General features: G+C 40.3%; 2 protein-coding genes across 6 annotated transcripts in view; both read right to left on the reverse strand.

The window, feature by feature from the left end:
• Positions 1 to 5,636, reverse strand: part of slc12a7b (solute carrier family 12 member 7b) — a 37,699-nt gene extending 32,063 nt beyond the window's left edge. For 3 of the 5 annotated variants that reach the window (XM_076158030.1, XM_076158029.1, XM_076158025.1), the window contains exon 1: positions 5,299 to 5,635. In XM_076158030.1, coding sequence (XP_076014145.1) covers positions 5,299 to 5,509 — 211 coding nt within the window. In that variant the 5' untranslated portion in view covers positions 5,510 to 5,635. Of the gene's footprint in view, positions 1 to 5,298 lie in introns of all 5 variants that reach the window. The other 2 variants (XM_076158027.1, XM_076158026.1) reach the window with 1 other exon arrangement.
• Positions 5,637 to 14,855: 9,219 nt separating this feature from the next.
• Positions 14,856 to 17,932, reverse strand: aoc1 (amine oxidase copper containing 1). Its single transcript, XM_076158298.1, has 4 exons — positions 16,396 to 17,932; positions 15,565 to 15,853; positions 15,338 to 15,470; positions 14,856 to 15,125 (listed from the first exon to the last, which is right to left on the reverse strand). The coding sequence occupies exons 1-4, from the start codon at positions 17,930 to 17,932 to the stop codon at positions 14,856 to 14,858; spliced, it is 2,229 nt and encodes a 742-aa protein (XP_076014413.1).
• Between the last annotated feature and the right edge of the window lie 566 nt (positions 17,933 to 18,498).

Below are 18,498 nucleotides of genomic sequence, written 5' to 3' on the forward strand. Positions count from 1 at the left end.
CATTCTTCTTCTTATCAATAATGTTGATTATTATTTTCATCTGATGTTGTTTTGGTCATGCACTTTGGGCTGCATCTTTGCATGGAATGTGCTAAACAAATAAAGTTGTTTATTTTGTTTATATTAATTTTATTCATTGCTTATTTCCTTACAGGGTTTACACACCGGGTTGATATGGAATAAACATGAGAGAAAAGAGGATACAGCTACTGTCTGACACTGACCTCTAGAGGAGGCAGGAGCAATGACAGTTCTTCTGTAAGGATCAATACACACTACCTTTGTTCAAGTCACACTACTACACCATTTACGCTGGACAGGTAGCATAATGCACATCAATGAAATCTAGATGGGAGCTCCAGCGCAGGATTTGAGTTCATGTTCACATTTCTGGATTTGGAGATTAAAATAAAGGGTTCAAACAAGCAAAAAAACAAAGTCAAGTAGCAACCACTCACTTGCAATCAGGCAGAAACTAACACACAGAGGCATCATTAACACGACTCAGGGGAAACTTGTGAAAAAAACATTTGAAGCAGCCACCATGTAAGATTTTCCTACAGCCTAACTGTGAAGTGCTGGCTGAACATTTCTGCTTCCTATGACACATTTCCATGACATTTGTTTATTGGTCTGCAACAAGAATCCTTTAAACACAACACATTGTTAAAAATACAAAAACTAAAATACATACAGTATAAATCAGATCTATGTAATGAACAGCCGTCGATCATAAGAAAATACAGTAACCATAAGGATAATGGAAAATGTATTGTCTAAAGTTAAGACCACAGGTTCATACCAAAGCATAAACAACTGTACTCAACTCATCTGTTGATTGAAACCACAACTTACAGTTTCCTGGAACAATCACAGAGCTCTAGCCCCAAAAATCCGGCTAGAAAACAACATCATCTTACCAACATGATGCCTGTGCTGACTGTATTACTGCATACATGCACAGCCACACCTGAAACATCTCAGGTGACAGACGCCCATTTAAGAGGCTCGGGTGACACTTTCTTCACTTTTGAATGAAACTGCATCCAATACATGTTTTGATTAAGTATTTCCCATAATAAAAGGCAAATATTGGGGTTTGGTTACTGCACAACCTCCCCAGACAACTTAAGAGTAGCTGATTATACGCTACAACAAAACAATTACTGTCCCCATAAGTTACACTGTAAGGTACCATGAGGAGATCATCTCTCTTCTGAGTTGTTCAGTATGTTCAACATGTATTAAGACAATCGTACAGCTGGCTACCAAGTACAACTTACACCCGGGCTGAATACCAATCGAATTCTTTTTACATATCCATTTCTCACAATTGCTTAACACAGCTAAGATCGCGAAGAAAGAAGAAGTAGTTTAAGTTTTAGGTTGAAAACACTGGCTTCTGTAAAAACAGAAGTTGACTTGAGGTGTCTCAGCTCCGTTTCCTTTCCGGATGATGGTTCAGTGTAAAACTAGGATCTTAAATTAGTCGAATAAATTAATCTCCTCTACTGGCTTGAAATTTTGGTGCTAATCTATTCAGGCTTGCAGTGATGGTCGCGGGGGTAAGGAGGTGATCCTTAGGCTCCTCATTCAGAGACAAGCAGAACATGATACTCACACCATGTTTCTCTGCATTTCTGACATCCGATAGCCACAGATGCCACTGCAAAAGGAACCCATTTGGTTGGGACGCAACATTTGTGTTACAGTAACACCGCAACTTAGTCTCAAAAAGATTTCATAGTATTTTAAAAATAGGGATTATTGCCGGGTTGTTGTGTTTGTGTGATTACACAGGTATTCACATTATTGCAAATCTCCTTATTGATGTCAGTTGATGATGTAAAGTGGATTTAACTCTCAACTACAAGGCTGATTAGGCGTCATTTACTCCAACAACAGGATTTTCTGTAATGACTAAGGCAATAAGGCCAAAATGACTCACACTTAGCCTTTATTCTGCTGACCAAGGGCTGGAAAACCCCACATCTGCCGCCGTCGTCGTCTCCCCCATTCCCACCCCCCCACCCACATCCATTTAACATGAAGTTAGCTGCAGCAGTCTGATCTGATGACAAATTGTTACTGTTATCGCTCCAATATATTTTGCATCATATGCCTGCATTACTACTCATACTACTGTTTTTACTGCTAGAACAAGGAGGAATCTACAGTATATAACACAGAACAAGACAGTAACAATGGTAGGACCATTTCAATGTTGAGTGTAGGAATGTTCTGAGCACAGGAGAAGGATGAAATACTCTATAAATCTTCAACAATCTCTTAATGTGAACCAGATGTGTGGAGGGCAGGGAAAGTTGTGCTATAGAGACTATCACATTGCAAGTAAGCTAAATAGTCAAAGGCTTTTCTTGAGGCCTCCCACTCTCTCTTATCCAAGTTTATTAACAAATGACCATGACATGTTTAATGTTAAATCTGACTCCTCCCTACCACCTGCCCTGAATGTAGTTAAATATACCAGAGCAGACATTTTAACACAAACCTACCATTAAGAAATAAACACCTTTATGGAGGGACAATTTTAGGACTGGGCTAAATTGTGTTCCAAAAAAAGGACAAGAGCTCCTTCTTCACCTTCTGTTAAAGCGGTGAGGGACGCTCCCCTCTCGTGAGTGCTGCGTGTAAACAGGGAGCAACTGGGACAAACATCCCAACGCGGGATTGGCAAGAGAGGCGGTGGATTGGGAGGCCACAGAGGAGCAAGAGCATATATAGTGGAAGCCAGGGGCACAGTTGGTGTTCATGTGCTGACTGGTGGAGCTCCAAATAAAGCAGCACATGATACCCAAGGTGCATGCCTTTGTGAGCGTGAATGCACACACATGAACACTGACATGAGTGAGTGCAGAAAAATGGTAACACAACATACTGTACCTACTTTAAAGTATCAATAGTAACTAGGCCCACAACAGACAGACAGATCCGGACAAAGGGAGGAGGACATCCTCTGTGTACAAATCTATACATTCAATGAAAATATGCCTAAACAGTACAAACAGATGCTGGTAAAAACATGACCAGGAGGTAACATCTCTCAAAATGGTTTCAACAACCACACCCCCAATTGAGACCTCGCAATATTACATTTAAACTGATCATATTTACATCGTTATTTTAAAAAAAAAACGAATAAGTCCAGGATGCAGACTCTGTTCCCAAACACCTTGGGTTTTAATGAGAGGAAGGTGCAGAATTAAGTACGCTCTCTTTCCCTGGCGCCCATAGTGACCCACATGCCAGCTCCCTCTCACTCTCTAGCTTCAGGCCAGCCCAGCGGAGCAGCATTAGCAAATACACACTGTTCATGGAAGGTCCATCTTTCACAAGGCACTGTGTTGTCCTGGCTCGTACCCTCATATTTCCATAATGGCCAGTGTTGTTTATGAAAAAAAAGTAATAATAGACTGAAGAAGTGATATATGAAATTGTGGATCAATTCTGAACCTTCCAAAGACAAGAATGAGAATGAATTCTTTCCCCCACACCCCAAAACCTAAATCTGAAATAATGCCATGTTGACTTACAAAATGCTTCAACCAACAAACCAAGGACAGGTAGCGGTGACATGCTCAGGGCTACAGCATAACGCAGTGGACAGCCTGGCCATGGTCTTTATCTCAAACAACCTGGATGTACGCATAATCATGTGGTTTTTGTTCCCTTTCCTATGGGGAAATCACCCTGTGCCTTGAGGGTTGGGGGTTGTTCATGGATTAGAATAGCAACAATCACATTAGTCTGTAAAGTCCACTAATAACTAGTTTTAAAAGATGGCTGAAGTAATAAGAAAAGGCTTGGTCTGTTAGGGCGCTCACTTACAGAGTGCCTTACAGACATAACAAAGACTGAGATAGGGAATTATAGAATATAAGCTGTATCATGTAGCTAGGTGAGACAAAGGTATACCAAGTGCATTATGTGCACTCTCAACCACAATCATCTAGCTCTTAGTGATTTTATCTGATTTACAATAGAATATAATTCAATCTAAGCATTAATTACATCCTTGTAATATGATATATGCTACTATCTAATAATATTGGCATCCACATTCCATTCTTTTTACTCGAAATTATGTAAAAGGGGAAGTTGAAATGGTGCATATAAAGTAGCATTTCCTTAGTATTAAAATCCACAATGAGAAGCCATGCAGGTCATAAATCACAGCAACAACTATTCTCCACTTTAAATGACTATATTGTGTAATGCATTTGATCTAATGTTCTCAGTCTACTCTAATGGACTAATGTAGACTAATATAGACTGATATTCCATATCAGATGACATTCCATATCTGATGATATATTTGAGTACTCTACATGTTTATCAGCAGCAGCTATGATTGGTCCATGCTCACCAAGTAACATAGACACACAATGTGGTTACAGCACTGTTGTGACATCATAAAAAACATAAATAAACTACATAATCATTCATTTCAACTGTTTTCCAATCTTTTTTCTGCGATCAATTTTCCCATTATATGGAATTGTGAATCAAAATAACACTCTCCACCCAGAGCCAAAACAGGTGTTCTCAAAAAATGTGGTCCCATGAGATCTGTCAACCAATGATTCATTTCAGTCATTTCTGCAGCTAACTGCAATCAGTACACAATAGGCAGTACACTGTCATTTGGTATGTTTGCTTGTGCAGGGTTATTATTCTACCACCTCCAGCACTCTACCTGAACACATAAGTATAAGAATAGCGTGGGATATTAGGATGTGTTATCAAAGCCACATTCAGTATGACACATGAAGAACCTGCAATGTGTGTTGAGGTGATGAACATTTACTGCAAAATACGATCATAATAATCAACAATTTCAGAATGTAATTGTTATTAAATTTAATAATGATATGTGTATGTATATATACTGCATGTTCTTTCATATTTTGTTATTATGTTGTGCTTTTTGCACTTCAGTAATAAAAACAAAACGCGGTGGTGCCTTCAGGGTCTCCACAGTGCTCAACAAAGAACAATACAAATTAGCTTCTATTAAATACTTTGTGGCATTTCATTATGTCTAATAAGGGGATGTGTATCTAAGTCATGTGTGCATTTACACAACACTATATTGGGCAAAACTGAGTCGTCATTCGTGGTTTCTTTTTTAAGTTTTTGGGGAACTGACGCTCTGGCTGCATAACATAATTGCGTGACAACAAACAATCCAAGTGAAACACAGCAGCTAATCCTCCTGGTAGGTAAATAGGTGATGATAAGAATTGGGACACTGGGTGAGTCGGATAGAAGCCTTACCGTACTTATTAGGCTCCCGGCTGTACACCAGGATAGGTACGACAGCGTTAGCGTTCTGGGGCTCGCTCACCGACTCGTCTCCCGCCCCTTCCCCTTCCTCCTCGAGACAGCTGTCCGCTGCAGGGTCATGGACAACCGCCTCCGAATGCTCCCCCTGCCCTCCGACCACTCCTCCTCCGTCAACCGGGACAACCACAAATCTTTCAACCATATCCCACCAAATTCGTCCCTCTTATAGAACTTTTTATGAAAGAAACACTGTGTCCGGTTTAACGCCGCGGCTTTCAATCGGTAAGCTCCGCCAGGGCAGTCATGACAACATAAAGAGACTCACTCACTCACTCACTCACTCAGCCTCACACGCGCTGATCCAAGGCTTGATTACAGCACACACGTGCCCGCCCTCCGACTCCGCTGATTGGATGACTGGATTAAGGACCGCTGTCAATCAGCAAATCAGGATAGTTAAAATTAATTGTTGGGGATGGTTCCAGAATTTACAGGAACTTATGATGCTATGAATCATAGTACCATAAAATAGATCCAGCCTGCTTTAGCTACTCAAACTAAAATACATTTGAAGTCTACTGCAGAAGAATGTCACCATCAATAAAGCTAACATAACATAACCTTGCGTCCATTACTGTCTTTTAGTTTTCTCTTAAGGGCTAGAAATACAGTATATTTCATGATTTACCAAAACTGTCCCATACAGTGTTAGTATTATGAATATGTTTGCAAATGTTTTTAAAAAATATTACTCAATAAAACAGAAGAGCCATGATAAAATATGTCCTGTTCTAATAATTAGAGACCATCTTTGACACAGAAAAAGGGGAGAAAGGGAGACAGGCAGAGAAAAGAAAGAAGGTTGTGTGTTTATTATTATTATTATTGTTGTTTTAATTTATTTGAAGCAATGTAGAGAGCCATGGAGTGAGAGAGAGAGGAGAACTAAGACCCTGAAGCAAAATAGGCAATCTAAATTGAAACAATAGGGTGAGTCTGTATTTTCAATTGATATCATCTACCTTTGCAAATCCAATTTCTACTTTTGTATGTTTCTTGGAATATCTCCAAACTCCATTGCAATGATTAAACACCTAAGATTAAAGTCATTGGTTATGAGGAGCCCTTTAGTCTAGAAATTATAGAGTCGTATGTAAATTCACCTTATTCAAATTACATCATGTGTCGTCACCTTAACATGGCGGAGGGGTTTGCGTACCTGCACGATCCTGGGAGCTGTACTTAAATGAACTTGTATGCGCTTATGAATCAGAATCAACAGCACAGAGGTACTTTTGCTCGAATGGAAGGAAACAGGGGCCTCCTCCTGGAGCCAGGACTGGGAGGGGAGCTTGCTGGCGAGCGCCTGGTGACTGGGCCTGCACCCATGGGCAACTGACCCTTATGACAACAGAGTTGGCGCTGAATATGACAACGCTGAAGTAACTCTAGAGCGTTCTTTGTTCTCATTCCTGTCAGGTTGTTCAGGTGGTTTCATTGGCTTTCAGTACTTTAGTTTCACACTTTTCACAATGGACACAATTGCATCACTACACCTTATGTCATAAGTCCTTCTCTGACTTCAAACAGTCCCAAAAACAGCCTTTGTTCAGTTGTTTACACCTCCTCTGAAATGTTTTTTAATTGTTATTTTTGTAAGACACCACAGTCAAACTGAATAATCACTGAAAATACGTATTAAATCAATAATCTTTCAATGTCTATGATTGAGTAACAGCGCTTGGCCCATCAGGCAAAAATGTCTCACACTGTAGCCATTACTAAATTATTATATTGAAATGATTCAGTAATTTACACTCACTCTGCACTTCCTCCACCATCAATAGTCACAGCACCAGAATAAATCACTGCAATTTCAAAAATCGGTGATATCTTTCTAATTTACAACTCCTTATCACAATAACTTTAGTATGTTACGGCTGACTGTACAGCACACAGTTGTGAATCACTCAGGACAGAATTGCCTCTCATGTTTCCACTCTGTTTTTAGCACATGAAGTCTATAGTGACATGTTTCTTCCTGACTGCAGAGCAAACATTGTGAGCTAGAGAGAACAGAGTTGAGAACGGAGTATGAGAAAAAAGACTACATATGGGACAATTATGTGAGATTCCTTGTGTTTAAAATGCTGCATTGGTCAAATAGTGTGGCACATGAAGAAACCTTCACAGACATGTTTAGTTGTATATACTGACGCTGCTGGCACTTCAACAATAGTCCACTACGTTTATTGTCAAGGGGACACTACCCTCCTCATGCAATTATATGTGGATATGTGGCCTTTTAGACTTTTATGGTAGCCATTACTTTTGGCGTATCTCTGATTGTACAGGAGCAATGTCAAATACTCTATTTACTTTTCCAGCACCCCAATCTCTTTAGGAAAAAATATTATGGATGAATTCCAGGAAACCACTCAGACATTAATTGCTTGAAGAGTGTTATGTGGATATCTGAAGTAGACAGCCAGTGGAACGACCAAGGGGTGGGGATGGAGTGAGGGGTTAGGGTTAGGGTTAGGTCAGGTTCACACACGTAGTTCAGTTCAGTTTAGTGCTATTCTAATTAAACAGGTTGAATAAGTTTGGCTGCAACAATGTTAAAGAATTAGATTTGCTGTGCTTCCTGAACTAGTATTTGAATATTATTTCAGCGACCATGTAGTTGACTTTATATTGTGGGAGCCAGCGGTTTAGTCACTTTCTTCTCATCCCTCATCCTCTTCCTTGACTCACATGGTGTTGTCATAGGGATTCTCCTTTGAGAGGTATTTAGCAAACTGGTTCCCAAAAGGGAGGTGATGGCAGAGTGCTCATGTCAAAGTCATATTGGCCTAGCTTTCTGTTTGTTAATGACAAAGGAGAAATAGAGATTCCTTCCTTCCTGTAAACCTTTTCCTGTGAGGCTCAGGCTTCAGGCAGTTACTCATACAAATCAGAGTTTTCTCTATGATGGCAATTGGTGTAAAGCCTCTATGGTGAAAAGCAGAACAGACTGGTCTGCCTCAGCCAATTGGTGAAATAACGAGAGCCAACGATGCATGCATGCAGTGTGTATATAGGCCAGCGCTATAGCATGAAAGCAGCTTTTATTCTGAAACGGGTCCCCCACTGCGGTGTCCTTGTGCTCTCACTGTCACAACAGACTGGTGTTAGGTCATCACTGGCACATCCTGACTGGGTAGTCTGAACAAATCTCAGACATGAACAGGATGGAAGAATGCACAGGAGGGTCAGCTACCACAGCCCTGCATTTGAACCACTGAAAGAGCTGAAATTCCAAAAAATAATTTTCACTTGACCTGCACAAAACTGCAAAACACTTGGACAAGAAGACAATAAACATAAAGTAAATTTTTTATCATTTGATGCAATTTATCATCGTTGTTTTGTGGATGAAATCTACTCAAAGCAGACAATAGAGGGTAGCAGATGGACTGAGGTAATTATAAAGGAGGAGTCAGGGGACATGAACAAGACTTGTTTTTCATGGCACAGTGTAAGGAGATCCCCTGGGCTGCACTATTCATAAGGGGGAGGTCGCTCTCTCTCTCTCTCTCTCTCTCTGTCTCTCTCTCTCTCTCTCTCTCTCTCCCTCTCTCTTTCTGTGTGTGTGTGTGTAGAGGACGGAATATGCTTTACATCTGGACTTACTTCCGTCAAAGTGTGTGAGAAGTGTTTGTTCACATCTGTCACAGTTTGGTAAGGAAAGGTGGTCAAAAACACCAAGACCATTAAAAGACTGTTTGATTTGATTTCTTCAGTCATTCGAATTAATTAAAGGTGTACTGCTGAGCCTTGTGCATGTCCAGGAGGGCTCTTTGTTTTTGTTGTTACCTAGTCACAACCAAGGTCATTTTAGTTTTCTGAGAAGTTATAGTTTTAGTTTCATTCTATTTTATTCATCTTATTTCATTTTAATTTGAGCATTTAAGAGAAGAAAGAAAGGCGGAAGCACTCAAATGTCAGAAAACATACAGCCATAAAATATTCATCTTATCATTGTACCTTGTTATTCATATTGAATTTCTCTTTGTTGTTTTCCTTTTCCCAAATAAACATATTCTCTTTTGCTAAACTGTACAAAACAAATAAATTAAAGGGAAATCAGACTAAAGTGTCTTGTTCTTCCTATTTCTCTAAGGTTTCAGTCAGAAGAAATGTAATCAACTTTCCTAAACTTTGGTGAAACCTTTAATTTCACGGGAGGTCAGTTGTGTAGCCCTCAGCCAAATGTAGAACCATTTCACTTTTCATGACACACACACACAGAGCAGGAGACATGAAAATTGAAAAGCAAATCCAAATGACCTGTTTTCTGCCCGAGCAGCTTGAGTTCTGTCTCTGGCCCCCCGTTGACCCTTTGTATCATTTGTCACAATTTTCCATCGATTAACCTATTTAGAGACAAAGGGCAGCTGGTGGATGTAGTCTTATATGGATAATGGACAGCTATGTTAGAAAAAGTATATTCTAAAAATAAGAATATTCAAAAATAGAAAGAACTGATTTTAGTTTCCTCTAATAATATTTTATTTAGTTTTGGAGCGTGTTATTTTCACACGTGTTGAGTTTAAAGTCTGACATATACTGAGCAGTTGAATCTAAAAATGCATCCAAAGAGCTGTGATGGGGGTGCTTGAGGTTTTGAATTACACAACAGAGCTCAAACCCTCTCTGTGCTTCCAAATTCATCCTGTGCCTGACCCCATCGTGCCCTCTTGCATTGCCTTGTGCCCCCACCCTTTGCCGCTATCTATCATCATCCACCAGTCTGGAATGACTGGATACATGCTTTGACTGGCAGAATGATTGATGACTCTGACAAGAAGAAATTCAATATACTGCCAGATTCTAAGGGTTAGGGTTAGGCAGTGACAGTGCATTCTTACTCCAACTAAACCGAGACAAACTGGTAATGATTTGCTGTCAGTGGCCTGTGTGAAGTGCTTGAGAGGTGGACTGTTACACTAGGGAGGGAGTGGGTGAGAGTTTTGGTCATGTAGGGAGTATCTCCTTCTGTCATCATAATGACATACTTCAGACATGGCTAAGTGTTGGTGCCCTTAAAATAAAAACAAACCCCTCAATTTTCTCTGAAATGAGTGGAAACTGACTGAAGTGATTGGCTCGACCATTCTCTACTCGATATGAATTTTGATGTGACGGCTAGGCCAATACACTTCTGTGTAGTGAAGCAAACTGTCACTCACTGTGTGTTTCCCTCGGACCTTCAGGCCCAGTCAACACAGCCACAGTCAACTCTCTGTTGGTATCTGGCCGTCTGAAGCTTTGTCTCAGCTGCTGTCGGTTTGGGGGGTTATTTTGAGCAGTTGACAAAGACGAGTGGGATGGTTGGCATACCATCAAAGACACACACTACCGTACACCCACCCAGACACGCTCATGCAGACACACTGACACGCACTTTCATGCATTCTTTTTGCATGAGTAGCAGTCTCATGAACCACTTTATGATGGAACCTATCCTGCTCCTGTTTGATATACGAGTACAGTAAAGTGAAGGGACCGTGAATGACGTGAATTTGTCTATTGCCTATTCTAATATGTTTGTGATCGATGGGGTATGAAATCCTGAGAAAGTTTGCCATTTGAGACTCATTCAACTTTCAACTTTTATTCCAGAAGAGGGGAAAACTATACATTGACATTTAGCCGTTTTTTCAAAAGCAACATACATATGAGATTGGAATACAGCACAAGCAAAGATCCAGTCTGGAGAGAACAACAAGAGTAAGTGCCAAGAAGCTTACGGGACATACTGTAGGTGGCAAAAGGCCGAGCATGGAGGAGGTATAGAAAGAGGGACAGAGATTTTTTTTAAGAATCAAGAGACCTTTTAAGAGAGGGACTAAAGTAACAATTCAGCTTTTTGTATACATTATATTTGACATATGTATTTGACCATTGACATACTGTATCAAATGAATCTGTAGGTGATGATGAGGGAAATCACCAAACAAATTTGTAATTTAGTTTTTAGTAATTAGTAATTCTCCAATCAAAGGAGTGGCTTAGCGTCTCTCTAAGTGCATCTATAGTTTCCATTATGTTTTGATGCTTAACCTTGATGCCCCTCAGCTGAGCACTTAGCCACTCTCTGCTGGATGACTTTGTTGCCTCAGACTTAGTAGTTTAGTGCTGGTGTTGGATGTTTATATGCTTTCTTCCACAGGAAACTATCCAGTAACTTTACACTGTGGTACTCATTGGTACCATGGCGCTTTTCACATTTATCCAAAATTCACATGAATGCTAAACTTATACTCTTCCTGTCAAACTTCACTGAACAGTTGATTTGCTTTTGTAATGTAATAAATGGAAATGAGAACACAGTACAGAAACCAAGAAATAAAGGCTCAAGCTTGCCTCAGCTGCTGCTCATCTGATCCAATAATAAATTCCCTCAGCGCAAATGTTTACTGACACATCTGCTTATTACACAACAGCAGAGATACTGTTGCTGTTTCTCTGACTCATTAATATACAGTGCTTAAAGCAGCTCAAATAGGATCTCAAACAGGATGCACTATTAGTATTGAGATATCAGATCATTCAAATGTATGTGACACTTCCATTCACAAGTCACCCTGCAGGATTCACACAAAGGCTTAAATGAAGGGTGGGCTGTATTGACGAAAGCAGATGAGTGATGAGAACACAGTCACAGAACTGGAAATAGCAGAGGAAAGATGAATAAAGACAGGAAGGACGGAAGGATGCTAGAAAGGAATGATCCTATTAGAAGTCAGGCTGTGTGTCAGGTTGTTGGAAAGGAATGGCTCGTTTAAATGACAGCTGTTATTGTGCTCTTTTCCTGTCTCATGCTGTATCAACAAAATGCTCTCTAGACTGTAAAACTCACAAGTCGTAATCAACACAGTCCCTATGCACACTTACATGCACACTCTACACTGCCTTTTTGCCAGAGTGAGTGTTGCTGAGCGAATGAGTGTTTTGATATTCCTCAGAGTTCCTGTTGGAACAATGATGTGAGTTGGAATTTAACAACTGACTTCATGGCAAGGTTGACATCTACATTGGTGCCCAAGCAGGAGCGCCCAAAATGAAAATGCATATTAAATCATCTTCAGATATAACATACATCTAATTCCTTTTGAGTGTGCTTATTATCATTTGTTTATTTTTTAAATATTTTTTTATTTTTTTATTTATTATTATTATTTAAAATCTATTAATGTTCATTTAGAAAATTAATCAATTTAGAGTGTTGTGCCTCCATAGTGAGCAATGCTCCCCACATACGTATTTAGAAGCAAAAAGATTAAAAAACTACACAAAAAGTCAAAATTAAAGTTTTTCATATAATCCTAATGAAAAAAAGCATTAGGAAAACAACTCAGAAGTAATTTTCTAATAATGTCTTGTCTGTTTTGCACCCAGACCCCAAAGTTAAGAGGGTTGTGGCATTCTAACCTACACTTGTGTGGTTCACATTGACTGAAGCGCAGAAATGTTCAAGCTACCACTAGATGGCAACATCTAGCCATTCTAAACTCCCATGCTTTTCTTTAACACACTCCTGACATGTTACACATTTCCCCCAACGAATTTGAATATATGTTGTTGAAGTTTTGCCACTTTGCCTCTATCAGCTGAAGGATTTCTCTTTCACCGGCATCTTAACAATGGTAGCAAATTTAGACCCTATATCAGACACCAGCTGCTGCAAGAATAAACCTTAAAGCCCAAAGAATTATATGTGGTTGCTAAGTGCACACATATATATATATAATTGATATTGACTAAGGTCACGAGAGCTCTATTGTGCATGTGCTTGTGTACCGGTGCCAATGTCAAATGCTGCATCATGAAACCTTATGGTAAGATTATGGTTAGGTAATACACACTTCACACTGTTACATGGATGTTTTTTGGTTGAGGCTAGTCTGTTGTGACCTCAAGACCATCATTGCTATGGCAATAGCAATAGGAATTCTTGTTACCCCTTAAGAGTGAACTCACATTGTTTTTACCCTGGTCTAACACACACAGCCCATTCTCTGCTGCGTGTATAGCTCTCATACTACAGCTCTTTCACCATTCACACTGTAAAACTTTGACACACACTTTTAAAAAAGCTTTCAGATTGTGAAAGATCTTGACAACAGTTGTTGGGCAGATTCCTTTTGGTCACTTCAAATAACACTCATTATTTGTACTCCACACAAGAAATACCCAGTCTGCATAGTCTGCTTCACACTACCTGTGTTTATTCAGCACTAATGGTTCATAAAAGTTGCATTAAGCACTTAATCTATTAAACCAACTATGTAATTATTCCTAAATGCATTGCAGTTACATGGCCTGATGACATTCTGTACATTCTACACATCACCTTGTTATGTAGAGTTAGGTTTCCATGGGTGATGGTACAGGCAGGTGGTATCCTGGATTGCAGGGAAAAATCCGGGATCAGGCTGTTTGCTTAGTAAGGCCTGTTGTTTTTTGCAACAAAAAACATAAGAGAGCATGCATAGCGTGCTGAGGGCCAGGAGTTCACCACGCGCAGGGAGGATACAGCGCATCCTGCATCCTGGATGCTTGTAGCAGTTAGACCTTATCCATGGTAACTCTACAGGGGATTATGAGAGCTCTGCTCCCACTACAACACACTGGTGATGTTTGAGTCCCACACCCCTCCATTCCCCCTTATATTAGTTTGGAAAGATGTTTTGTTTAATACAAACAGAAACCTGATACACGTATTGAGTATGTATTAAGGCCAGATGCTTAAAAAGAAACAGTTAAGGAAGAGGCACTCATAAGCGATTAGGGATAAGTTTCATCTCTTATGAAGGCTTCTTCCTTTACTGTTACTGAAATCTTGATCGATACTTTTGATGACCAGTACAAAGAAAATTTAAATCGCACTCACGTCTCCAGTATTTTCTTCTGAAATATCACATCTGCAGTTAAGTAAGGCTGCGTTCAGGTGCTCACCAGAATGTATTATATACCCACTATTTTAATGCTTCTCGGAAGAAATGACTACAACTCAAACATGGAGGTACAGTGGTGCTGCTTTTATTATTCAGAAATTCAGAAATTACTCTACTGTAAAGACAACTAAAGACTTTATCTAAGAAAGACACACAGATGGTAACACCATTTATTGGTATGGATGCTATAAATTCAGGAAGCATCAAGATTCCTGAGGTTCTGACTTGTACATTCCTTGGCTGTTCCAGTGTAATTTCCAATTCTTAAAACTGGTAATCCCAATTACCAAGCACAATTTAGCATTTGAACCCAAATTAGCATTTGGTCTCAAACTAATCAGTCGCGCGTACAACAAACATAGAAGAATAGTAACTGGAGCTGTGCAAACACAATTTACTCAATAAACCAAACACAAACTATTCTTTAATTTAATTTAATTTGGCAGAATACATCATAAACATCCTCATTTTGCATTTTATTTAAATGAATAGAAGGTGAGATTTATTTTTACAGATTTTTGGGGAGTCCAGCTCTGATCAATGCTAGACCCCAGCATAAGTGCCATTGTAAAAGAAAGGCTTGTCCGTCACACAGTGACCTACGACTTCAGGGGTCCATCTCTGAATCTGGGGCTTGCCGTCCTGGCCTGGTCGAACGATGACAGTGCTTTTGGATGACAGTGAAGGATCTTCGTCAAAGAAATTGAATGGTCGAAGGAAGAAGCCCACTGCATTGCCGGGTGTTGCAGTGTTTGGGATGTCCTCTGAATGAGGCACATGCAGAAAGCCCACAGTCACCCAGGCAACCAGGTCCTGCACAAACAAAAGCAAACATGCCATTAGTGATTTTATTTATTTGGATACGGAGGCAGTGGTTTGATCTACTAAAAAAACAAAGAGTAGAAGAGGTAAGCAAAAAAGTTCTGATCTATAAAAGGGGGGCGCGAAAGAAAAAGTTTGGGAACCACTGCATTAATACTAATGCCTCAGTTTTTGTTTGCTGCAATGGTTTTGCTGTACTGTACCTGGTTGACAATGTCTTCATTGTCGCGGATGTAATCTTCAAAGGACACCACAGGATCCCAGGGATTATTCTGGGTGTAAAGGCTGCTGCTGGTGGCCTCCTTTTCTTTATGAAGGGTCACAGCGAGAGGGTACCTGCAGAAAAACAAGCCACCAGTTACTGGTAACTCCACATAGCAATGTACGTGACTTGTTTTGTCCAGCAATAAGAGATACATTGGTTTACTACCTTGACCAACTGATGCCATTTTCCTCCATGAAGCCTCTTGGAAGCACACTGTGGCCATGGGAGTTCATCTGAATACGGTAACCCCGTTCATGCCCCCACTTATTTTTCTCATTGGGGTTGTAGAAGTGCACATAGCGGGGGAACTTTTTCCCAAAGCGAAAGGCAGCGGAACGCTCCGTCTTGTGCTGTGTCCTGTGGAGTTTGGACTGGAGGATGTTATTCTTTGGGCTCCAAGGATTAGTGAAGTTGACATATTTCAGATCTATGGACTCAAAGCTGTTCTCTCGACCTGGATGACAGAAACAGTTTTCAGGAGAAGTTATAGTACATGACATAGCACAAGCAAGGTTGATGAGATATTGAACATTTACAAATGCAGAGGAGAAATACAGAAGAAGAGAAATAAAAAATACTGAGAAGAAAAATTCAATAATTGAATGGTATCCACTTTATTGTGTCACTGGAGGCCATTTCTCAAGAATGACAGAGAGATTTTCAAGACTGACTGTCTGAAATGCATGGTAGGCATGATAACGTTCAACTGCCTTGAACACACATTTCAGTTTAACACTCTTAATGGCTTGATGAGGTCTCTCAGTTATAGTGGGGCAAAGTGCACAGAGCAATCTTATCTGCACTGACACTGATAAAAGACAGACACAACTTTGCTTAATGTGTCCTTTGTGTTTGTTTTTTCCACTTAGGGTTAGGGTTAGGGTTTCTAAAGGGTTTTATTCAGATACTTTCAGAAAAACACACTTTAATTGGAAATAATATTTAATATTTCAAATCAAATAATATTGTATTGGGTATACAATATGACGTACTCACCAGCAATATCCAGGTCCACTTTATAATGGATGAGGTGTGTGTGAAGGTTTCCCAGCACATAGTTATACACCTTAGTGCCATAGTGAAGTCCATTAGGTGTAAAGAAAGTAGCGTGTATGTATCCAGTGGCACTGACTTTCACCTCCATCACCCCATTCTGGTAGAATTGGAAGTCCCAGATGTAGTCATAGTTGTAAACAGTTGAGGTCGTACGCAGCACCAGCACAGTGTTGTCCAGCCCTCCAAAAAAGTTGTATCCCCCTTTGAAGTCTGAATTAAAATGCCTTCTGAGAGGCATCCCAGTGGTCATCTCAAAAATACATAGTGCATTTTTGAAATGCACAGGTTTGTCTGTGTCATAATAGTGGTAAAGGTCAACAAAAGTGGCAATTTCTGGACAGTCTATCCCAGACGCTAGCTCGAAGGTTGAGGTGCCCATTGCCCAGCCAGCATCTATGTACTTGGTTTGCATGGCAGCAGGTGTATCACCAGCATAGAAGGCAATTGCCTCTTGGAGACTGACCTCGTATGCAATTCTTTCTCCATTAAAACGAAGGTCGAAGATCTGAAGCCCAGCTGATGAACGCACACGGTATGCAAAAGACCATCCAGAATATTCAACAAAGTTGCGGTCAATGTTATAGCGAGGTCCCTGAGGCTCCACGAGCTTTGGCCCATGGATATCTGAGGGAGTGTTGCTGTGACCCCGGGGAATGTAGGTAGAGAAAAGGTCACTGTCATCATGCTCAGGTAAAGTGACTTTCTCCACAACTCCTGCATTGTATTTTTCAACCAGCTCCTCCACACTGTCAAAGTATTGGCTGTTGTACCAGACCTTCTCAACTGTCCACTTTTCTGGATCCAAGTCCATGTGGTTGATCAGTACCTCAAATCCCACTGGATGTATGAAGTAGCCCTCAACAAATTTCTGCAACATCACCCAGGATCTCCTCTCACCTGGACCCAGCCCTCGGGGGGCTATATCTGAGAAAGTCAGGCAGCGGTCTGAGCAGTTGGTAAATGAAAAACCGCCTGTTGTCTCAAACAAGATCTTGTAAGCCTTAGTGGTGATCTTCTCAAGGATTGCAATAACATGGGCATACTCTGCATGAGAAATAGGCCTTGACTCAAACTGGATAGGTTTATTCCCTTTGAAGGTCTTGATTATGTGGGTCGTGGGGGATGGCAGAGGACTGACAATGTACTCAGTAATGGTGGGTTGGGTTTGGTTCCCAAACTGGACCACCACACGTGCGCGACGAGGGGGTTTGGCGTGACCACGGTCCAGAGCCCTCAGGGCTTCATTTTTGCTTGGCAGATGGAGTTCTATCAGCAGAATACTATTCTTCTTTAGAATCTTGCTTTCTGCACTAGTGAGCCCCAGCTCCGGTATACCATGAAGGTAAGCTCTGACAGCTTTCAACTCACGGACTGTGAGGTCAGCAAACATGGGAGCACCGTGATGAGCCCACTCTCGTGCCCTGGATGCACTGCAACTAGCCAAGAAGACCAGCTGTAGCACATAGAGAACCCTCATGGTTGTGTGTGTCCTAAAGTAAAATAAAACAAAAGAAATGAGTGAATTTACATCCCTCTACTTTCAGAATGTTTTTCCTAACAATAATATATATTTATTATTATATATATTATTGCATTTCATTGGCTTGTACCTGTACTTGCTCACTGACAATAAAGTTGAATCTAATCTAATCTAATCTAATCTAATCTAATCTAATCTAATCTAATCTAATCTAATATTTAGAAGTCTACGAGTTACTCCCAGAACATGAAAGCTCATTTTGCTCCGCCACAATTCATACAATAACAACAATAAGCATGACTTGTGCAAATAATATTCAGCTCCCACCAATTAATAAAAGAAAAATGAAAGAGCAAAGAGCAAAGAGCAAACTACTGTACCTGCAGTATGTAAAAGTCTCAAAGATCCTCTCTGTAAAATATGGTTGATTTGTCTGGTGCAGCTTCTCTCCAGCTACATTATACACCTCTCTCAGCAACGGGAAAATGCACTGCACAATACACTGCTGCTTATATTTAACCTCCTTTGCGCAAGACTGAAAGGTGATTGGCCAACAGTGGGTT

Source organism: Genypterus blacodes, unplaced genomic scaffold, assembly GCF_046128005.1.
Source record: "Genypterus blacodes isolate CSIRO-AG114 ecotype Tasmania unplaced genomic scaffold, CSIRO-AGI_Gbla_v1 ptg000076l_1, whole genome shotgun sequence".
Lineage (NCBI taxonomy): Eukaryota > Metazoa > Chordata > Actinopteri > Ophidiiformes > Ophidiidae > Genypterus > Genypterus blacodes.

Excerpts from the sequence above, each read along its gene's own strand:
- aoc1 (XM_076158298.1), bottom strand. The coding sequence starts at position 17,932 with ATGAGGGTTCTCTATGTGCTACAGCTGGTCTTCTTGGCTAGTTGCAGT. Across the intron at positions 15,854-16,395 it reads AGTGGACCTGGATATTGCTG|GTCGAGAGAACAGCTTTGAG; the intron begins GTGAGTACGTCA and ends TCTGTCATCCAG. Across the intron at positions 15,471-15,564 it reads AATGGCATCAGTTGGTCAAG|GTACCCTCTCGCTGTGACCC; the intron begins GTAGTAAACCAA and ends GTTTTTCTGCAG.